A 20,953-nucleotide genomic window follows, 5' to 3' on the forward strand; every position below is an offset into this window, starting at 1 on the left:
CAGGACCTGTACCTTTCCGACATCCTACGCGTGTGCCATAAATGTTAAGATCAGACTATCCTACAAAGTTACTCCGGTTCGATGTAGCTTAAGAGCTATATATGAACAGTAAAATGGTTGGGAGAGTCTATTAATTTAGGCCATTCTTGTTCCAAGTAGAACAACTATGCGAAAGCATTTTCTGGAGCTCCAGTGGATTCCCAGGACACTTAACGTCAAGTCTATGAGAGGGCAGAGAGGTTTCCAGCTGAGCTACGGTTGTCCACACAATGACGTTTAAAGCCACAAATGCAGATGGTTCCTACTTATAAATAGACGATAACAAGGGAAAGAAACATTTCTACCCTCCTTACTTACAAAAAGCTGAAGAAACTTGAGGATTCGCTTGTGAGTAAGAATATAAAGTGCATTCCCGCTGACTGGGTCGATGACGGGTAACCGGTGAATTTTGTTTTTGATGAGAGAGTACACCGCATCGTACAAGCTGGGGGAGAAAGACAAGGGTTATATGAAGTTACAGTGGACCCATCATCATGATGGTGACAGTTTACAGTTTCACTAGTCTTTTGGAGGTAAAAAGGGGGAAGGGTGCAAAAACTAAAAGCACCAATATCTCCAGCCTTAGGGAACATATCAGGAAAGCCAACAGTGCAAAGAATTCAGCACACTTTCGGCTTTGTAGCATTATGTAGTACTGCACATCTAGGACATGAAAGGTCCCATTTAAAGTTCATAGAACCTTCCAAGAATTCTTACGAGGCTGCAGTGTCTTATGCCAAGAAAGGAAATGATTAGGACTGGCATAGAGAATGCCAGTCTTACGTTCCCCCAAACTGTAACAGAAGGGATAGAGTCAGAAAACTGGGCCATTCAGGGACATAGGGGGGAACTGGCTAAATAACACATCCAACAGTAGGACTGTTCTAAATTATTAGTTTACCCCACCCATAGGCCCCTTTAAGATTTCCAGGCAAACTGGAAAGCCCAATCTTGTTTTGCAGTCCACAATTCTGAACGGACTTAAAGGGTTGTAAAAAAAACAAAAAAAAAAAAAAACAGCCACACCAAAAACCTCCCAAAGGGCAAGAAGCATATAAGCCATGGGCCTTTATTTAACACACTGGCTACAAAGCTCTACTTTGTGGCCCTTCCTGGGATAGCGGGTGCCAGTCTGCAATTCTCATGGGCTGCAGTCCTGCAAGTCCCACTCCTTTGTGAACCAACCGTTGGAGGGGCAGAGCTGGCTGGTACAGAACTCCAGATCCCTCAACTAGGTATAATAATCCTAAATTACTTTTCTTCATGTTGGAATTTGGATTTTTACCAAGTTCATAAAAGCTCCTTACTCGAGTCACACTTTTGCTTAAGAGCATAAACAGATTGATAACCCAAACAGAAGAGAAAAAAAAAAAAAAAATTGCATTCATCGAGGTAGTCACAGAAGCGGTACGTGTGGGATACCAGCATCATGGACACTGTAGAGGTTTGGTGTAAGAAGTGCACCTATAAAAGCCACTGAATTATAGCGTGCGTAGCCTTGCGGACATCTGCTTTCTAACAAACCTATCACTCTATATCCCTACCTTGCATCTGGAGTTATATTCACCAAGGGCTTGAAGGTTTCTTGTAAATACAATTCTGTAGAAACAGTAACGTTAGAAATATTGTCACACACAATTCATGGTTCTAGTATAAGAATACACCGTTTAATAAAGGAACACAAAACAGAACATATAGAAGCCAAGCCTTGCCCTTGGTACTTCTGCTGCATTACAGTTGAATATGGATCTATAGAAATCCTTAGTATTTAGAGCTCTATCATATCCCCCCCTCTTCCTCCTTACAGTTTTGTGGTTGGCTGTGTGACAACCGGCTGAAGCAGGAGCCTCCCCCCCCCTCATAGGACCCAACTGCACTAAGAGATCATTAAAGGGGTTATTTGGGGCGTAAAAGTTAGTCGGTGCATTACCGGCACTGGTTATTCTTTACTACCAATGTACAGCCTGTTGTCTTGTGGCTGCCAGAACTCTGATTCCTCAGTCATCTCTGAAGCCACTCCACGTCTGTGCTCCACCTACTCCGCACAGACATCGGCCATAGTGCCTTCAGTAGAAATGGAGTCAGTCATGTGATTCAGAGTCTGAGCAGCTGCAGGACAGACAAGTGCCAGAAATCACGGCCTCCACCGCAGCCCTCCATATAAGTAATGAACAGGGCTCTGTGGTGTGCATTAGTATTAAAGCTTAACCATTGCACTGATAAGCTTTACCACTCCATGGATCGCCCCTTTAAGCTGCACCTCCTCTAGCAGGCCACCAGATTGGCAGGAAGTTAACCCTGTGTTCTCTGCAGGATTTCTACTGGAAGGTTCACATAAGGCTTGCAAAGAGTGAAACAAAAGTTCAACTTTGATAATAAAGTGAAGGTTCTTACCCCTCCAGGTCTCTATCTTGTGTTCCTCTAATTCATAGATCTGTACCTATAGAAGAAATAGATGTACATGTATTTCCTATTGCTTATATGGCCCCAACATAATATATACCTCACATCAATAACATGCCTTCCCCTTGTGTACCAATCCCAGAGGGCATAGTAGGCACAGGTGTGAACGTGGAAGTAACCTACACAAGATTGACATGTACAAAGAAGAGGGGGAGAGGGCTCCTGAGCCTTACAGAGGGCGACACAAGTTTGACAGTTTTGGGATAACTAATATGGGATCGTCAGTGGTACGATATAACTACACAATCATTTACTCATTAAAAGGGTGTCAAGAGTTTGGAGGAGTTACTACAAGGAGAATAGCAATGTCTGTGTACACACACGGGCGACATGACCTACAAACTGACGTTTTACTGCTCCTTGTGACGCAGTTTGTGTCCAAGATGTGACTTCTTCATGTGAAGTTCCCAGGGGTCTCCGCCCTGAACGCTCCCCTATTCATCACAGCTTTAGTATTAGATGCCGCTGCTAGACTCGTCCCTCGTAGTATAGGGAGGGGGCTGTGAAGCATCTAATGTAGAGACCCCTGGACTCAGCACATAAGCAGGCTGTCCAGACCAGCATTAGACACATGGATTTCTTAGTCATGCAACCTGCATGACCAACCCCAGGTATGGGGACACCTCTCACATCCTCTGTATAGCTCAGTTAGCCGAATACCTCCCTTTATGTGGTGACTCAGTGGTTTCATATACGATGATGACCTCATGGCACTTTAGGAAATGCAAACGCCACATCTCTTCCTCAGACTTTGCATCACCTTTAACTCAACAGATCAGCAAATCCAATACCAAATACAATATGTGCCCTAAGTAGTATGCCCGAGGATTCCACTTATTACCTATCCAACACAACCCCCCTGCCAACTGCAAGAGCAAAAGACCTCCAGTCCGTCACTAGTATGGCTGCGGCAAGGAGTAGCATGTGTGAAGCCTGCTCCTACATACACGGCCACAGACAATATGGCTTACTAGTCAGGCATTTCTTGAATCTCAAGTATATGGCTATTAACTAGTTGGGAGCACAGAGGTGAGGTGTAAAATACGTAGATTATGTGCTTACCATTGGGGACTTGTAGTATCGGTGCAATATATTGATGAAGTCTGTTATTGTTAACATACCTGAAATAGAGCACAATGAACTGGTCAGATGTAGTTACCTCTTACAAGGGGCGATCTAAGCCATGAATTTTTTTTCTCCTTCCCCTCCCTTAAAGTAGCATACAACAAGTGCCAAGATAACAAGAGAATTATGGTCAGCCATTTCGACCATCAGGACAGAGAAGATGGAATGATACAAAAAGAAAAAAGCGACGATCGTTTCGTGCGTCTAGCACTTCGTCAGGCTTCGGGAAGCCTGACGAAGTGCTAGACGCACGAAACGATCGTCGCTTTTTTCTTTTTGTATCATTCCATCTTCTCTGTCCTGATGGTCGAAATGGCTGACCGTGTATTTTAAGGATGAAATAAAATTTTGCTGTTTTTAGATCTGTTGACTGGTGAGTGCCCTATTTTTTCTTTTCTATTTTTTTCACGTGCCAAATGTTGATGTATTTATAATAGTGAGCACCACCAGGGATCTTTTTTCTGAGCCCATATGCAGTTTTTGCCTTAACCTGCTTATAAAGCAGTTCTGCCTCAGCTGCAGTAGTGCCACTTTTTTGCTCTTTTACATGCACATAACAAGAGAATTAAGTGCTCATTCACGTGCCCCTCGGTCCCTTGCTGGCATCTGTTCTTTTAGTGATGACACACCAATGATTGACTGCAGTGACCAGTAATAGGTCGAGTTCACAAGTCATCACTAAAGCTGCAAGAACAGAGACCTACAGGAGAGTGAGGACGGGAGGATGGCGAGAAAAGAAACAGTATAATTGACCATATCTAACGTGTCACAATGCAAAAAGAACCACAATGAACAGTTCCACAATTTTGGACATCCTTCATACTAATAACTATGCTCCATACTATATAAAGGTAGAGTGAAAGCAGTGGTTCACGCAAGATCAGTGGGGGGAAAAAAACAAACATAAATCAAAAATGGCCAACTGGAAGACGTTCTGCTATTCTCCATTTGTAGTTCATAGTTTTAGTAGCTTTTCACGTCGGCTACATGCACCCAGATGAGATCTGATGCCTATTTAAGCAGATTTTTATGAGGATTTTGCAGCAATTCTGCAACAAATAAACTGTAATGCTAAGGCCCCACGGGCCGGAACCGCCGCGCTGAAGTGTTGCGGGAACAACCGTGTCAGAGTTTTTCTCCACGGACTTTGTTACAATTATATCTAAGGGAAAGACACCAGTGTTTCCATAGACATAATTGACATGCTGCAATTTTCAAAACCGTTACGCTTTGGAAATTGCAGTGTGACTGCGCTGTGATTTTTTCCGCAAAGTGAGTGTGGGATTCGCATGAATCCCATCCACCTTGCAAGTACTGTAAAACGCTGCGATTTTTCTCATGGCAAAATTGTGGCATTTCCGGCCTTTTTACTATTACTTACTATTGGTGGCACCAGAATTAAGAGGCTCTGGTTGCCTCCTTCTGATAATCTAGTGGGGCACAGTGCACCAAAAATGAAGACCGGAATTAGCATAGATTTCAGGAATAACTCACAGCAGTTCTCTGGTAGATCTGTTGAATCCCTTACCTAGCCAGTATTGAACCCCCCAAACATTTCTTTAAAGTAAAGAGGAGGCTACAGCAAAAAGCACACTATAAGGGTGCATTCACACTTCGGATAAGTACAGCAATGACTGGTAAACCGCATAGCATTACATACGGCGGTATGGTCACAATACGTAAGGAATTTCTATAGCCAAACCAAGGTGCGGATTAGGTACGGCTCAGCCTCCCATACAGCAGGTTAGGACACTCCGAGCTCCCGGGTAGCAGACTAACTCCATACTTGTGAACAGTCTTGGTCTTTGGGAAGGAGTTATTTATATAGACGTCTTTTATCAACGTCTTTTTCCAAGAACCTCTCCAAGCGACATTCCAGATCAGAGAAGAACTGTATTTAACTCTGTCTCCATAGCAGCGCTTTACACTCCCCGCAGATGTGCAGCGCCATCCGAAATTAGCAGCTCATTGGCTTCACGTGTTAACTTTCTGTGAGTAATCCTAAAGACTATGCCATGAATATTCAGACGGGAGCAACACGAAGTGTTCAATTTATTTTACTCTTGCTCATCATTGGTCTATGCCTTTGAGATTTACAAGCATGCTTCATATTGTAGGGCCTTGTTCCTAGGACCCCACTGGTTTGCATCTTCCGGGGGGTCTGCAGTTTCTGCTTTTTCGTAGTTTCCAGTGTAAAGAGCTCTGCAGAGCACAGTTTTCGTTTTTAGCTTACAAGGGAGGCAATGCCATCCTTAGGAGCCCCATCTGCTAGCTAAGCCTGGCCTTAAAAGGGCAAAAGGAAAAGATGTCGAAAAACATGGGTCACTGGTCTCAGATTCAGATACGCAAGACGGAACGCTGAACACAAGAATAAATATGGCAAAATACACAATCAACTTCCTGGAAAATGCGCTTTGTAACTAATTGTGCTCCCAATAAACGCAACAGTGCCTCAGATAACAGCAACAGTCATATGACCCCCTATATCATTGACAGATAGTAACACGAAAAACTATATTTAGTACCCTTATAGAAAATACCAGCGAAATGATTATGATCCAGTCATCACGGGAAATTTCTATCGGACAATAATACAGCGTGCTATACAGCTCTATGTCCATGTGGGATGTAAATTAAAAAGGGAGTTAGTCACCAGCACCCAGCTCTGTCCCACCCGTCCCTCCGACCCGGCCAGGCAGTGGATAACTGATCTTGCTTGGCTTTGGCTTATGTCACACTTGCCGCTGCTCATCTTCTCAGTGCATGCACAGTATACGGGACTTGGACCAGGCAAACATCACAGCAATACTGAATAGGAGAAGCAGCGGTGGCCACAGAACTACGGGCCAAGTAAGATCAGTTACACACTGCCTGGCTCAGTAAACCAGAGGAAGCAGCGGAGGAGGACAGAGGAGGGCGGCTTACCTCTGTGGAGCAATGCTAATGTCCTAATTTGCATATTGACAATCTGTTCTTGGCAAGGAAGGCTCCGAATCACAAGCGGAGCACACCATCTGATGCAGATATCTGCGTGCTGGGACCTGGTGACAAGACTCCCTTGACTGCAATCTCATGAAATATATGGAAAAATCAGAAAACACATGGATTTTCCACAGATTTCACCCCACTGGCAGGAAAGAGGAAGGAGGGAGATAGGGAGGTAGATCAGGAATAGGAGAGAAAAAAAAAAAAAAAAAAAAAAAAAAAAAAAAAAAAAAGGAAAAGGTAAGGAAGAAAGGGAAGAATTAAGGAAGAACCTTAATGAAACGGATGGTATATGCTACCAAGCGAGCTTGTACAATTGTGCTTACCTACAAAACTCTGGTTTTTCGTTTCCCATAACGGAGCAGCCCTTACACCATTAGCTACCAGCGCAAAAAAGGCCTTCTTCACCTGAAGAAAGAAGGGACATGAGCTTGACTTTATAATTTTATGATTTCATCAAACATTTGGCATTAGTTGTGACTGCGTAGTATTAAAAAAAAGAAAAAAAAAAAAGAAAAAATATATATATATATATATATATATATATATATATATATATATATATATATATATATATATATATATATATATTCAAGTTCAGATTTTCTTTTTATATACAGGGTACCTCACCCTTACCTGAAGACTTCAGTAGTACATGCAGTTTGACCATGGCCCTTTACCCTAATCCTCAGAGGAGGCGTATACAGATGTCAAGATGTGCTAGTAATACGGTTCTGAAAGTGGCCTAATATAGCACTAAACAAGTCACGTATGTAGCAAATGGGGGAGATTTACAAATACCAACGTTACCAATATCCATACGGACAGTGGAGGGTGTGCCTTATACAAGACCTATCGTCTGTGGACCACAAACCTAGAGTGAAATCTATACATGCATGGCCTAACTATATCGTTTTTGGGAAAGTGGCGAAGGAGCCATTTCTGCTAGGGTCTATGAAGGTGCTCAGACGTTGATCCAAAAGTCACCCCCCCCCCTCCGCCCCAGAGTTTAGCTCCTAAACTTTGATGTAACTGGATAGATGACTGTACATGCCAAGTTTTACATGACAACAAGCAAATCCATCAATCAGGAACTAATGACCTCACCACAGCCCAACAAACATTTAGGGGTCATCTAATCCCGTACTGTCTGCAGAAGACATGCTCAGACCACAAGCATCATAGTAAAAACAAGGCTGCAGTTAAAGGGTAAGAAAACATTTTCTTGTGGTTAAATGTCAGGACAAGACTTAATATAAACCCTGACCCCTAAACCGACAAAACATGAGAATTCACAAAAAAGTACAACAGCATAAGAGACTTGCTCTGCAGTACAACCACCCAGCCTGGAGCGTACAAGGCTTGAGATGGCTTTGAAGAATTTTTAAAACCCAACAAAGGGAATTCCGCTCCTTGAAGATTTGAGAGAATAACAGGAAGGATCTGGGCTATGAGGAAGAAATCCCTGACAGGAATTATGGTTTCATGTACAGAAAAAACACGTCTCACGAAACACAATACACAAATGCAAATAAAGCTCACAAATAAAAAAAAAAAGTAGAGCCTGCCTTCGCCCCTGCAAACGCCAAATATAGCCAAAACTGGCATTAAATGTCTTAAGAGTTAAACTACCAGGATTACTGCCGTTCAGACCATTGTTAATGGTTGGCCATTTGGGGTTATTGGCCTGCTGCATGGCACCCACCTGCACGGCTAGGAATACTAACCACGGGGCCACCACTGGGACAGGTGAGAAGACACTGGGCTGTGGAATGTTCCATTGATAAGATAGTCCTTTAATAGTCCCACCACAGGGAAACTCAATATGTTACAGCAGCATGGATAATGGATCATATACCTTTAGTAGCTGACATCTATACACATGCATGCTCGGCTCTCCACTCAGACCACTAGTAGACACCTGTAGTGGTAGGTTCTCTCCCAATAGCACAAAGAATGACATGTTGAAATTCAACAAGCCAGTCCTTCATTTCATCTATGACAGGGAGGGCTGCCACAAATACAGCAGGTTCGGCCACCTCTGAACACGTTACTTGTGCCCATAACCCGGAATCAAGAGGAGTTTTAACTTTCATCTACTCCATCCCAATTCTAAAGGATAATGGCAGGGTCCTGTACAGAGGTATGTTTGTATCGCTCATCCACAGACAGCTCTTATGTGCCAAGAGCCCATTCTATATTAGTTAAAGAGTACTCTAAGGTCCTACCCAGTACCCCAAATATCATAGCTATGGTGTAGATCAGACAGCTGTACCCAAATTATTCAAATCATTGTCATAGAACAAGGGAGAAACTTTGAAGAGGGGTTACGTAAGATTATTTTTAATCACAGTTCAGTCATGGCACTGGAGAAACATCTTAGGTGCGTTCACGCCTGCGCCCGTGTCTGCCCACCAGGTCTCCATCCTATTTCCCGGGAAGACTATATAGGGGATGGCCTCCCGGCGGTCAGGTCATTTGAATGGGTTTTTAAAGCAAACCACCAATGTCTGTATACAACCTGTGGAGGAACAGTTTTTTGTTGTTTTTTTTTGCACAGACAAAGTCAGACATGCAGAAGAAATGGGGGTATAAAGAACAATAAGTAAGCCACATAGCAATGAGAACTTACTTGTAATGTAGTGTCAAACACAACAAGCTTGGAGCTGGTGGGGACAATGTCATAACACTTGTGGGATTTCATGAAGCGCATGTATATGTCGCCCTCCGATTCTTCAACAACTAGAAGAGACAAGTCATTGTTAGTAGAATACTAGTAATACTAATTTTATTTACTATATACATGGACATAACCATATAAGTGTACAAGGTTGAACTTTTTCTATCATTCAGCTATAAGACTAAGTGCTTGTAATAGCCATAGAATGTACAATGTCATTATTATCACACACTTCAGGTCTGGAGTCAACGTCAACACCATGGACTGATGTCCGCCAAAATATTTCTGGAAAGCCCACTGACATCAAAGAATTCCACTGCCATGAAGAGTTATACTTGGTCCAGGCTTATTCACTGATGGCCTATCACTAGGAGGTAACATCAATTGAAGATGGACAGAGGTCTAACTCCCAGAATCCCGATAATCTGTTCTCCAGCATTCAGATGAGCGTTGCAGCCTCTTCAATCAAGCTCAGCGATATACATCGTATAGCATCTAGGCCTGGTATTACAGCTCAGCCCCAGTCACTTGAATGGGACTGAGCTGCAAACAAGCAATGTGACATCACATGACCTATGAAGTGGGAGTGGAGTCAGACCGCTGCTGATCTTCAATCGATGACCTATGCTACAAAAAAGTCAGCAATTGATAAAGCCTGGAAGACCCCTTTAAGAGATATGCTGCTAATGCCTTGGTGCCAGGTAACACATGACACCTTGAAGGGTCCATGTTTTGCAGAGTTAGAGCCATTTTGGTGGTACAATGGAGTCTCATACAATATTAGGCAGTGGCTGATCATCTCTGTAATGTAAAAACAGGCGGCTTTCAACCTTTGTCATATATAGCTGCATATATGTCAAGCAGACTTCCAGTATACCTTTAACTTGCATTTTTAAGACCTGGGTTTCATGGTTACAATTTACACCATGTGTACACTACATGTGGGAGCCTGTACACGGGCAAACTGAGCTTTTCTGGAGCCCTAATGTAAAAAGTAAAATGTTCCATAGGCTTTTACTCTATAGAAAATATTCCTCCATCCATGTCCGCAGACGTGCCGAGTCTTCTGGGTCACTGGCGCTCGCTGTAGGGGGTTCTCACTAAAAGCAAGCGCGGCTATTTTATAATGTGCTAAAAATGCAGTAAGGAAATGCTGAGAAAAATCGCTCTGCATTATGACAAAGCATAGGCGATGGGAAGAAAAAAAAAAAAACCTAATCCACAGATGCTTCGCTTTCCCATAATTACCAGACTTTTTGGCAATTAAGATAATTAGTTTTGTTCCCAGGATATTACAGCAGGCCCAGAACCTGTGTAAGATATACAAGTAGGTTTTACTATCGTTACCTCTAGTCACAGTCTGCAGAATAGAGAACAAGCCAGTGCAGAGGTCCAGTCCGCACCCCAATTATTTTGGGGTCTTTTGTAGAACATCACTAAAGTTACAGAATAAGAGGGTGTTCACACTATCCTTACAGGATGTAAGCTACAGACATTAAACTGTTGCAGAGAAAGGACACGTCCTAATTCTGTGCCCGTTCCCATTGACACTAATGTAAACATGACAGATGGTGTGGAAGATACCGCCCATCTTCTTGTTTACATTAGAGTCAATGGGAACGGGCACAGAATTAGGACGTGTCCTTTCTCTGCAACAGTTTAATGTCCGTTGCCGTCTCTCATAGGATGACTGCAACAGACATTAACAACAGTAGTGTGAACAGCCCCTTAGGCATGTCTAGGTTTCCTGATACAGGGTAGGCTACAATTTAGTCCAAAAGGAACAGCGACTGTCAAGGAGGGGGGAACATGTGCAAATATTCATCTATGACCAAGACATAACACACAAAGCCAGCCAGATGCCTACCCCAAATCTATATTAAATTATCTCTTGCAATGTACACTCCAACGGCGGCAGTATGACCAGCAGGTTAAATGCTGTAAGGAAATGACTATATATAAATATATTTATTAAGACAAGTATATTAAAAATTTATATAAGCACCAGTCACCTCTTCTGACATGTTCGAGTCTTTTCCTGTGTTCCTCTGTTATTCCTCCTAGAAATGTATAAATAAATTGACAATTAGGCGTTACCAATGGGCAGAGTTTGGTTTAAATGTTCAATCGGCGTTTACATTGTGTTGTCTAAGTACTCTCTTCTATATTCCCCCCTTCCCTGTGGGGAGGCCACCAAGCCCCTCCATCAAGAGTGGCCCTGGTTCAGTAGTGGGCTGTCTAAGGGCCAGAGATGCCAGTGGGAAGTACAGAACCCAAAGGTCAAAGGTGTAGTGAAGATCATTTCCAGGGTCATGGTGGGCGGGTCAGTCAGATACAGACAGTGATCAATAAAAAGGAATCAGATCAGGATGAACAAACCAGACCGATGTACAAGAAAATGGACACAACAGAAAAAGCAGAAGCCCTCGCCAACACCATCCAGGCTATAAAGCTGCATTGCTCAGTCACAGAACGCCTGTAGGCTTAAATAGTGCTTGGTGGTCAGGGATTGGCTGGGAAAAGGTAATTCAGTCCAGGCTGGGGGGACCTTTAAGAGGCAGAGAGCCAGCACAGAGGAGGAGGAAGAGGGGAGGACAGCACGAGAAAGCCTAAAGACATCTCGAGTGATTACAGACTATACATGGCACTTATTCTATACAATCCAGGGTGATTACTGTGACTCTTTCCATAAGACTTACTACTGGTCACATGGAAAGCGTCCAGATAACGTGAGCCGCAGCCATTGCAAAAGAAGAATCTCATATATGCCACTGTGTGACATTAAGGGAAGGCCCACTTGTGGTTACCGAGGATTCAGTGACCGCTACCATCTGTTCATTCATCCGCCACCAGCTCCAAATTCCTTACATTTATACAACACAGTTCATGATGCAAAAAAAATAAATAAAAATAAAAATGCAGTTCTGTAATTCCATTGTGTGTTAGGACATGAACTTTGGGGGGTTCATTGGAATGGTTATACATACACGTGGGGCACAGAGAGATTTATTACAAGGGAAGGATTTTACCTAATTTGCATTAAATGTATTAATGTTGACATTTGATAAATTTGGGACATCTTTAAACCCTACATAGATTTTTTTCACATCTTGCCTCCCACAGAAATAAATTGGAGAGTTGGGAGGATTCCACTTCAAGGAACTCTGTGTACAAACCCTACAGGGACTTGCCTGGCAGAATTTCTATACTTCCTCCAGGTTACTTTGTGGACAAATCATGAGTTTCCATGCTGGTTCTGACCCTGGGCACAAACCAGAGCCCCCTCCCAATTTCACTGTGAGAGTTATACTAGAGGGCTTGGTTTTACTAATGTATTCAGCCAGTCCCCTTGTACAGTTAACACAGGAGGGGGTAGAACAACCCGGAGGCTGGTGCTTGTTCCGATCCCATGACCAATGGTTGGAACCAACAGCTCATCTACAATAGAAACGAAAGGGGACCTCTAGGGAGGGTCTCTGTATGTACCTCCCTCAAAGTGAACCCGTTTGGGGATTTCTCCTGTAGAGTAAATCCTGACAGGACTCACAGGTAGACATCTTCCTCTAAACACACCGATACAGTGAGAGCTGTCAATCACTGCGTGAGGGCGGAGCAATCAGGACTCCCAAGCTCTAGGAGTCCTGTAAAAGATTATAGTTTTTATTCAGAAACCCTGCACCAAATCATATACAAGTGATATATCACATAGCTCAGCTTCTCTCCCTCTAACCCTATATATAAACAGAGCTCAGCTTCTCTCCCTCTTTCATATAACCCTATATATCACAGAGCTCAGCTTCTCTCCCTCTTTCATATAACCCTATATATCACAGAGCTCAGCTTCTCTCCTCTACCATATAACCCTATATATCACAGAGCTCAGCTCCTCTATCATATAACCCTATATATCACAGAGCTCAGCTTCTCTCCCTCCATCATATAACCCTATATATCACAGAGCTCAGGTTCTCTCCTCTATCATATAACCCTATATATCACAGAGCTCAGCTTCTCTCCTCTATCGTATAACCCTATATATCACAGAGCTCAGGTTCTCTCCCCCCCCCCCCCCCCCATCATATCCCGCTCTCAATCACAGCTGCAGAAATCACTTGTTAAATTCACTTTAAGGCTTTCAGACATGTAGTGGTTTCTATAACAAGTGACTGATCATAGAGCTAGGGGTTTCAGCTCTGAATAATATATGCATGAAGCAGTATGTAGGTTAGCAGTATATACATATAAATCAGACTGCTCAGGGAGTACAGTAGCAGTAGAATATCCTTCATAGCCTGATCTATAACAAGTCATACGCCTGTAGGAGTAGAAGGGCCTTCAGACCGATCACCACGGGGAAGACTACTAACCTAGATATAGCATAGCCATAAGTGTATCCCATCCATCACCCAGCCTTACTAACCTAGATATAGCGCAGCCACAAATCTATCCCATCAGTCATCCAGACTTGCCTTTTTATAGATGCAGAGTGAAAACAACCTGTCAGTCCTTCTGAGAAGAAAATTATAGCGCCGTCACATCAAGTGGACAGGCTAACAAATCTTTACTCAGGACCACAATATATAGAGTTTGCTCCCAAGTCTTTATATAAACTCAACTTGCTTAACCAATGCAATACTGGAGAGTTTTTCGCCACTTCATTAACAAGCGTGTTTTGGAATATTTTTTTTCCTTTAGCCTTCATTTTTTCGCATCAACATAGCTAGAGGAGGACTTGTTTTCTGTAGGGCAAGTTGTGTTTTTCAATGACACCATATATGAACTTATAAAACACGCAATTCATTTTTATTTCACTGCATGATATAATAGTGTGTTATATTATACCATAGCTTTGTTCTATTTTACTCCTACTACACAATCGCACACGTGAAGCCTTATTTGTGCATTGGTTTGTTCAGTGTGTGCTTTAAATAATATATTAGCTTTATTGTAAGGGTTTTTATGACTGAAGCAATGACAGGGCCCTGAAGCACCTCTGAACAGACACCATTTACAGCAAATGGGGAGAAATTTTTTATATATATATATATATATATATATATATATATATATATATATATATATATATATATACACACACACACACACATATACACACACACACTAACAAGTTGCCTTGACCTCACTGACTGAGCATAGCGCTGATCAAGTGGTCGTGACTAGATACCTGGGCAGAGTTACATTGTCCATAGTCAGACAGCAGAAATCAATGGGAGCTGAGCTGCAGTACTGGCACCAGGCCACATAACAGGGAAGGAGCCAACTGCTTCTGTTCCAGCATTACGTATACTATGGCGTCAGAAGCAGCCATGTACAGCTGATCCATGTGGGTACAGCCTGTCGCACCCCGTGCCTTCCATTCTTAACTGCAACCTTTCATAAATGTGGTGGCAAGGCAGGTCTGCAGTTTTGGCAAAAATTGATGAAGATTCAGGCACATTCACATTACTAAATGTGCCACATTCATGGCCATTTGGTGGAGTGGTCGAGGAAATTCTACTGCGGGGAAATTTCATACATTTCTACGCCCATATTATGGTCACGTATCTTGGCTGTGGTCACATAACTATTAGCATCATTATGGTACTGCTGAGGGTAAACTGTGAGCCCTAAATCTATACCAGGGCCTTCCCTTAGCCAGGATTTATAGAACGAGGTTATGAAGTTATTACAAAGATTTTATAACCATGGAGTCAAACATGGAGCTCTGAGATAATCGTATACTATGAAAACCTACAAGGAAACAAATGATGCTACCCATATGCATACGCTATAGGTAATTGACCGACGGCCAAACGCTCTTCATCCCTCAGAACCTGCTTATATGGGCCTTATACTAATAGCAAACAGTACAGGATAGTCATCCTCACAGGAGGAGACATCATATTCTTCAGGCCTACTGTCCCCGGCCTGTAAGAGACAACAGCCATCTCATTTCCAGAATCCTGTGCTGCAGCCATTTAGGTCTCCTGGCAAGGCAAAGCACAAGACTAGGAATGTCAGCCATTACTACAGTACTAGCTAAGAATCTGTCTGTCCTGCCACATGACCATTTATCAGAATCCTACATCTTAACACTACCATTTGCCAAAGCTCCTGTATGACGTATTACATGATGTGCAAACGTACGAAGTGTAGGCCTAAAGCATCCAAGTGTGGGACACATCCAAAGACCCCCAAAATTGGCCTGAACCCCTTAGAACAAGCCCATAAAACCTAAACGCCCGTGCAAGGTCACAACTGATTACAATATAAGATTTTAGGATGCTCCCCTTTTACAATCCACTGAATTTTGGTGTGAATTATTCACGTAATAGCAATCGGTATACAGTTAGCGACATATCCTATAGCCAATGGCAATGCAATACAAGATGGCGTGGGTGCAAAATAAGGGAAATAGTTTCAGTTATTTTGCACTTAACTAGCCCAAGCTGTCAGTGGAAAACACAAAGCAATGTGTGAATATGGCCTTAGGCCTTGTCCACATTCAGGTTTTCGTTAGGGGAGTCCGTTTGGGGACCCCCCTGAATGGAAATCTATACACACAAAAAAAAGTAGTTATCTAAGGAAACCCATGGACCCCATAGACTATAATGCGGGTCTGTGTGGTTTCTGAACAAAACACGCAGAGAGAAAAGTGCTGCTTGCAGGACTTCTTTCTACATGTTTCGTGTGGAAACCACACGGACTCCATTATAGTGTATGGGGTCTGCAGGTTTCATTGGGTAACCCCTTTTTTATGCATATAGGTTTCCGTTCAGGGGTCCCCAAGCGGACTCCCCAAACAGAAACCTGAATGCAGATGTGTATCGGGCCTTAGTCATATTTACAGGAGGAGTAACAGAGAATCAGTCCAATCTAGAATTTAAGGAAAACATGATCCAGCCTTTTTATTTCATGGGGAAAGGCATCAGCAATGTACAGATGTAAATGATGGTCTGTGTTATCTGTAGATCTAAATTCTGACATCTTCAGGATGGAAAAATAGGTGGGGGAGGGGTTATATTTTATAGCTTATACAATGAAATGCTGCACCTCTAACATCAATTGTCACTAATATACTTGAAAACACAAGATATTTTTATAACTAGCAAAAATAATTAAAATCCACCAACACAGACCCCGCTGTTCCCCCATTAGACGAGTATAACGCTGCATGTTCACAGGCTAAATCCTGACATTTCTCAGCACCAACACTTTATCTATGGGCTCCTATGATGACAGTAATTTTCCTTTACGTCACTGTACACACCCTGCATGCTGACAAGCATAGCTACAGGGCTGTCACTGGTGTGCGTATGGATGGAATGTAGCAGACATGTGGAGAGAGCCCGATATACACTATATAACAGCTCAGATTGAAAGTTTTAGTGTCTCAAGACTGCTTGGCTTTGGGGAAATGTCTGGAGACGCTGAGTTTCCTTAAAGGGAAGTCATCATGTTTGATGTGGTAGCCGATGTGCAGGCAGTAAGTTATAGAACTGGTGGAGTTGAGCATTCACAGAGTTTTCTGGGATAGAGATCTTGAATAACTTGCATTTCATTCATTTTCTGTACATTCTATGAAGATTGCCTGTAGGATTGTGTATAGAGGTAGCTCAATAATAAGACATCATGCAGATAGCTCCTAAGCTCCCCCTTGTGGTGGCTGCAGACAGCTAGTAAGATAACAAAGGGATTCTATCATTAGAATACCCTTTTTTAAACTAAAGACATGTAGGAATAGCATTAAGAAAGGATATTCTCATCTTATTCTGATCCATGCCGCCGTTCCTAAGAAATATCTTCATTCTTCCCTATGTAAATGAGTTCTCTCGCAGCACTGGGGGCATTCCCAGTGCTACTTGAAAACTCTCCAGCAACGGCCTCTGTCTTCTTCGCCTCCCGCCTCTTCTCTTGCGCTCCTCTTCTTCAAAAAACGGCGACTGCGTATGTCCGTCGGCCGTTTTTACTGTGGCCGAACTGGTGAAACCACAGGAAAATGGCCGACGGACCTATGCAGTCTGTGCTTTTGGATGAAGACCCGATGATGAAGAGCACGAGAGAAGAGGCAGACCGGAGAAGAGGACAGAGGCATCGCTGGAAAGTTTTCAGACAGTACAAGGAACGCCCCCAAGTGCTGCGAGAAAACTCATTTACATAAGGAATAAAAGATATTTCACAAGAACTGCGACGCAGATCAGAATAATAAAGGTAAGAGAAGACTAGCCTTTCTTAAGGCTATTCCTGCATGTATTTAGTTAAAAAGGATATTCTAATGATAGAATCCCTTTAAGTAGCACATCAGGCACCAAAACTACCTGCGCTTGGGGCTCAGGAATGGTGGGGGCTAGAGAGAAAATTCCAACTCTGCTAGAATTAGTGGAGCCGCGACTATTCACAGATTAAGCACTTGGTAGAGGTGGTAACTGGCGAAAGATTCTCTAACGATTAGTCCAAAGACAATATAATGAATGGATACAGCATTGCTTCGACTACAATCTATTTAAATTTGTGACATTTATGACAATTTTGGAATGTCATGAAATAAATACTGGGGGGGGGGTTTCTGCAATTTTGAAAACATTGAACACACACACACACACGAAAATTCTGGCTCTAAAGTGCCAAACCTCAGGGGGTTAAAAAGCAGATTGACTATAACTGAACGGACCACCATGTCATGGTCTCCCGAGCAAACATCCAGAGTGAGGTCCCTTTGCCCAAATCTAGGTCTCCCGTCAAAATGGCTGATGATCCAGATTAGTCCAGAATACTCTATGGCCACATACCAGACTGTCATACAGGAGACCCCTTATACCAGCAACCAAAAATGGAGCGCTCACCCTTCAGAATGCAGTGGGGGAGAGGAGAGGAAAAAAACAAAAACACACCGATGCCCCCCTCCCCCACTAGAAACAGTTCATTTTCTCTACATATTTTAGCAGGAAGGTTTTCGCTTCACAAATTACTTGTCTCAAACTGAACCCGCTCTCATTACCCTGAATAAAACTGTTTTAGCTGCAGCTCTATTTATACCATAGAAGAAAGCGGCTTTATAAAAGAGACCTGGAGAGAGACAGGAAAACTAGTCGGCTTCTCCCGCAGCGACCACACTGATCAAACATATGGCTACGAGGTGGGTGACTAGTGACGTGACCCACACACAAGCCTGCATTTACACTGCCCGCAGGAGACTGCACATCTGTCCATGTATACATAAGATCTGCCCTGAATACAGCCACTAAGGGGAAGGGAATGAACTGTGAAGGGGGGGAGGGGGATGTTGTAAGTAAAATGTAATGAAAAGAAAAAAAAAATTTCATGCACATTTTCCCTGCCGGGGAAGAAAAAGATAAAAAAAAAAAAAAAAAAAAAAAAAAAAAAAAAAACACACGCCATGCGTTTTCAGGCTTTTGCCATAGCAGAATTCTGAGAGAGTCTCTCCAGATTTCTCACAACTTGAAATCGGCAGTGGACACGTCTTGTGTGTCTAATCCAATAATGTAGACACATTTACTACCAGAGATCAATGCTGTACAAGTCTGTATGCAGTGAGCTCCTCCTAGTGGTGGATGCAGGTAATTAGAATTAACTCCATGCCAGTGTGAAGTGAAGAATAGGATTTGGAAAGAGGAACAGTCCAGACCTGTGAAGATTTATTATGTCCTCACTCAGCACAGGACATTGAAGCTACATGGATTAAAGAAACCTGATAGGTGCACATTTAATTAAATCTGGAGCGGAGCTGCAGCCGCTGCTAACCAGAGGCGAGGAATCCAGCAAAACCTGCACAGCAGACTCTCCTCTTACAGCAGAGGTCAGACTACATTTACATTCATTTTGCCTCCATGCAGCGTTGCTGAATCTTTTCGTTCAGTCTTCCCTGGCCTGCGCTATTCTCTTCATGGTTCCTGCTGTGGCCATATTCTAGGTTTTGTTGCCATTTCTTAAACGTGATTTTGTGTTTTAGAAAACAAACTTGAGAATTTGAAAGTGTACGGTTTCTTGATACGCAGTAGTGGTGTAGTGTTCGGTCAATGTTTGAGACTTCATCACAGACACTATATAACAATATATAGTCATGAATGGACCATCAGGCACCACTGGTGTCTATACCTCATTCTCACATACAATCCAATGTTAAGTGGCTTCTTGCTCCCAAGAACAAAGGATCGGCCATGTTGAAGTCCAACAGCCTGTTCATTCTTTCCACCAACTTCAGGAGATAATTGGGACCAATCCCCCCATAAAATGGCGACAATCACAACGCCATCAAATTATCCAAGAAAAAAATGAGAGCATTTTAAAAAGCTATACAAAATGAAGATTTCCCTAACGTATTCCTACCTGCTGACTCTCAGGCAAGCACCATCTCCCCCTCCCCAATTAATTCTGTATATTGTACTAGGTTTTAGAAGACCAGACTGGTCCAGCATCATCCATCAATGTGACCTGGGACTACAATTCTGCCTCTTCAGAGTGCTATGGCTTCTCAGGTCTAGATACCGATCTTGGCGGTGACAGCTGTCTGGACGGTTCTCTCTTTATCAGCCGCGCTCTCAGCTAGAATAAACTAGAAGACATTTTTCATCCTTTATAGTCTCTGTATAAGAATACTACGCAGTAAACCCAGTTTCACTTGAAAAGCTATTGTCATACAATTGTACTGACTCACTGTCAAGGCTGCAGCATTCACATGACCCAGTAACACAGATTCACAAACATGAATTACCTATAGGTGCAAGTCTTCTCCAGCCTCAATGTAGAGACCAGTCAGATGCCCAAGTCATAGTTCACACTTGTAAGTTACTACCTCCTACTAGGCAGCCTCTCAACTGGGCAAACAGACCCGAGACATGTTCTGCTACATTACCTTCCCAAGAAATCCAACCTGTCCATGTCCTGTACTCATGCATGACCAGTTCATAGACTTGTGATCACATGCAGGTAAGCATGTCTACGCCTCTGCTAGTGCATATTTCAAGTGCAAAAAAACCCTGATTTATAAGTAAAATCTAGGGGCTTGAATGTGGTATGTGTCACACCTTAAAATGAGATTAACCACATAAAGGGCTGATAATCCAGTAACTAGTAATGCCGTGGAAAGACTACATCAGATAATTTGTAGATCAAGGAAATAGTTGTCATCTTCCACCCCAACTGGCCATAATACACTAAGGCCGGGTTCACACAGGGTTTTTTGGTCCAGAACCTGAGGCGGAGGTCGCCTCAGGTTCCAGTCCAAAATGCGGGTAGCTGCGACTGGATGCCGGTGCAGTGCACTCCGCTCTGGATCAGACCCAAATGAATGGGCCTAGTCGGGAGGAGGGTGTGTCTTCAGGTAGATGTCACGGGGCGACTCCGCCTGAAGAATGAGCATGTCCGTTCTTTTTTCCCAGGAGCCGGAACAAACTGCTCCCGGAAAAAAGAACTGATCGGTACCAATTGATTTTGATGGGAGCAGTCTTTTTGGTCAGGATTTTGAGGTAGATACGGCCTCAAAATCCTGACCAAAATACCATGTGAACTCAGCCTTAGAGGTATTCGGTCATAAGCAATAATCTCCAATCTACTGGATACCTGCTAGACTCCTGTGGTCGGACCACCACCAATCTCTAAGTGGAGCACCATAACTCCAATTTACTAAGATGCAAATCTGCA

The 20,953-nt window shown here is 43.0% G+C and overlaps 1 protein-coding gene across 4 annotated transcripts in view; it reads right to left on the minus strand.

The window, feature by feature from the left end:
• PRKAG2 (protein kinase AMP-activated non-catalytic subunit gamma 2) overlaps positions 1–20,953 on the minus strand; it is a 186,854-nt gene that overhangs the window by 14,662 nt on the left and 151,239 nt on the right. For 2 of the 4 annotated variants that reach the window (XM_075271534.1, XM_075271536.1), the window contains 7 exons: positions 11,305–11,352; positions 9,245–9,354; positions 6,939–7,020; positions 3,565–3,623; positions 2,434–2,479; positions 1,584–1,638; positions 358–484 (listed from right to left, as the gene is read on the minus strand). In XM_075271534.1, the coding sequence (XP_075127635.1) occupies positions 358–484; positions 1,584–1,638; positions 2,434–2,479; positions 3,565–3,623; positions 6,939–7,020; positions 9,245–9,354; positions 11,305–11,352 (527 nt within the window). The remainder of the gene's footprint in view (positions 1–357; positions 485–1,583; positions 1,639–2,433; positions 2,480–3,564; positions 3,624–6,938; positions 7,021–9,244; positions 9,355–11,304; positions 11,353–20,953) is intronic. The other 2 variants (XM_075271535.1, XM_075271537.1) reach the window with 1 other exon arrangement.

This window comes from Leptodactylus fuscus, chromosome 4 (assembly GCF_031893055.1).
Source record: "Leptodactylus fuscus isolate aLepFus1 chromosome 4, aLepFus1.hap2, whole genome shotgun sequence".
In the NCBI taxonomy this organism is placed as follows: domain Eukaryota; kingdom Metazoa; phylum Chordata; class Amphibia; order Anura; family Leptodactylidae; genus Leptodactylus; species Leptodactylus fuscus.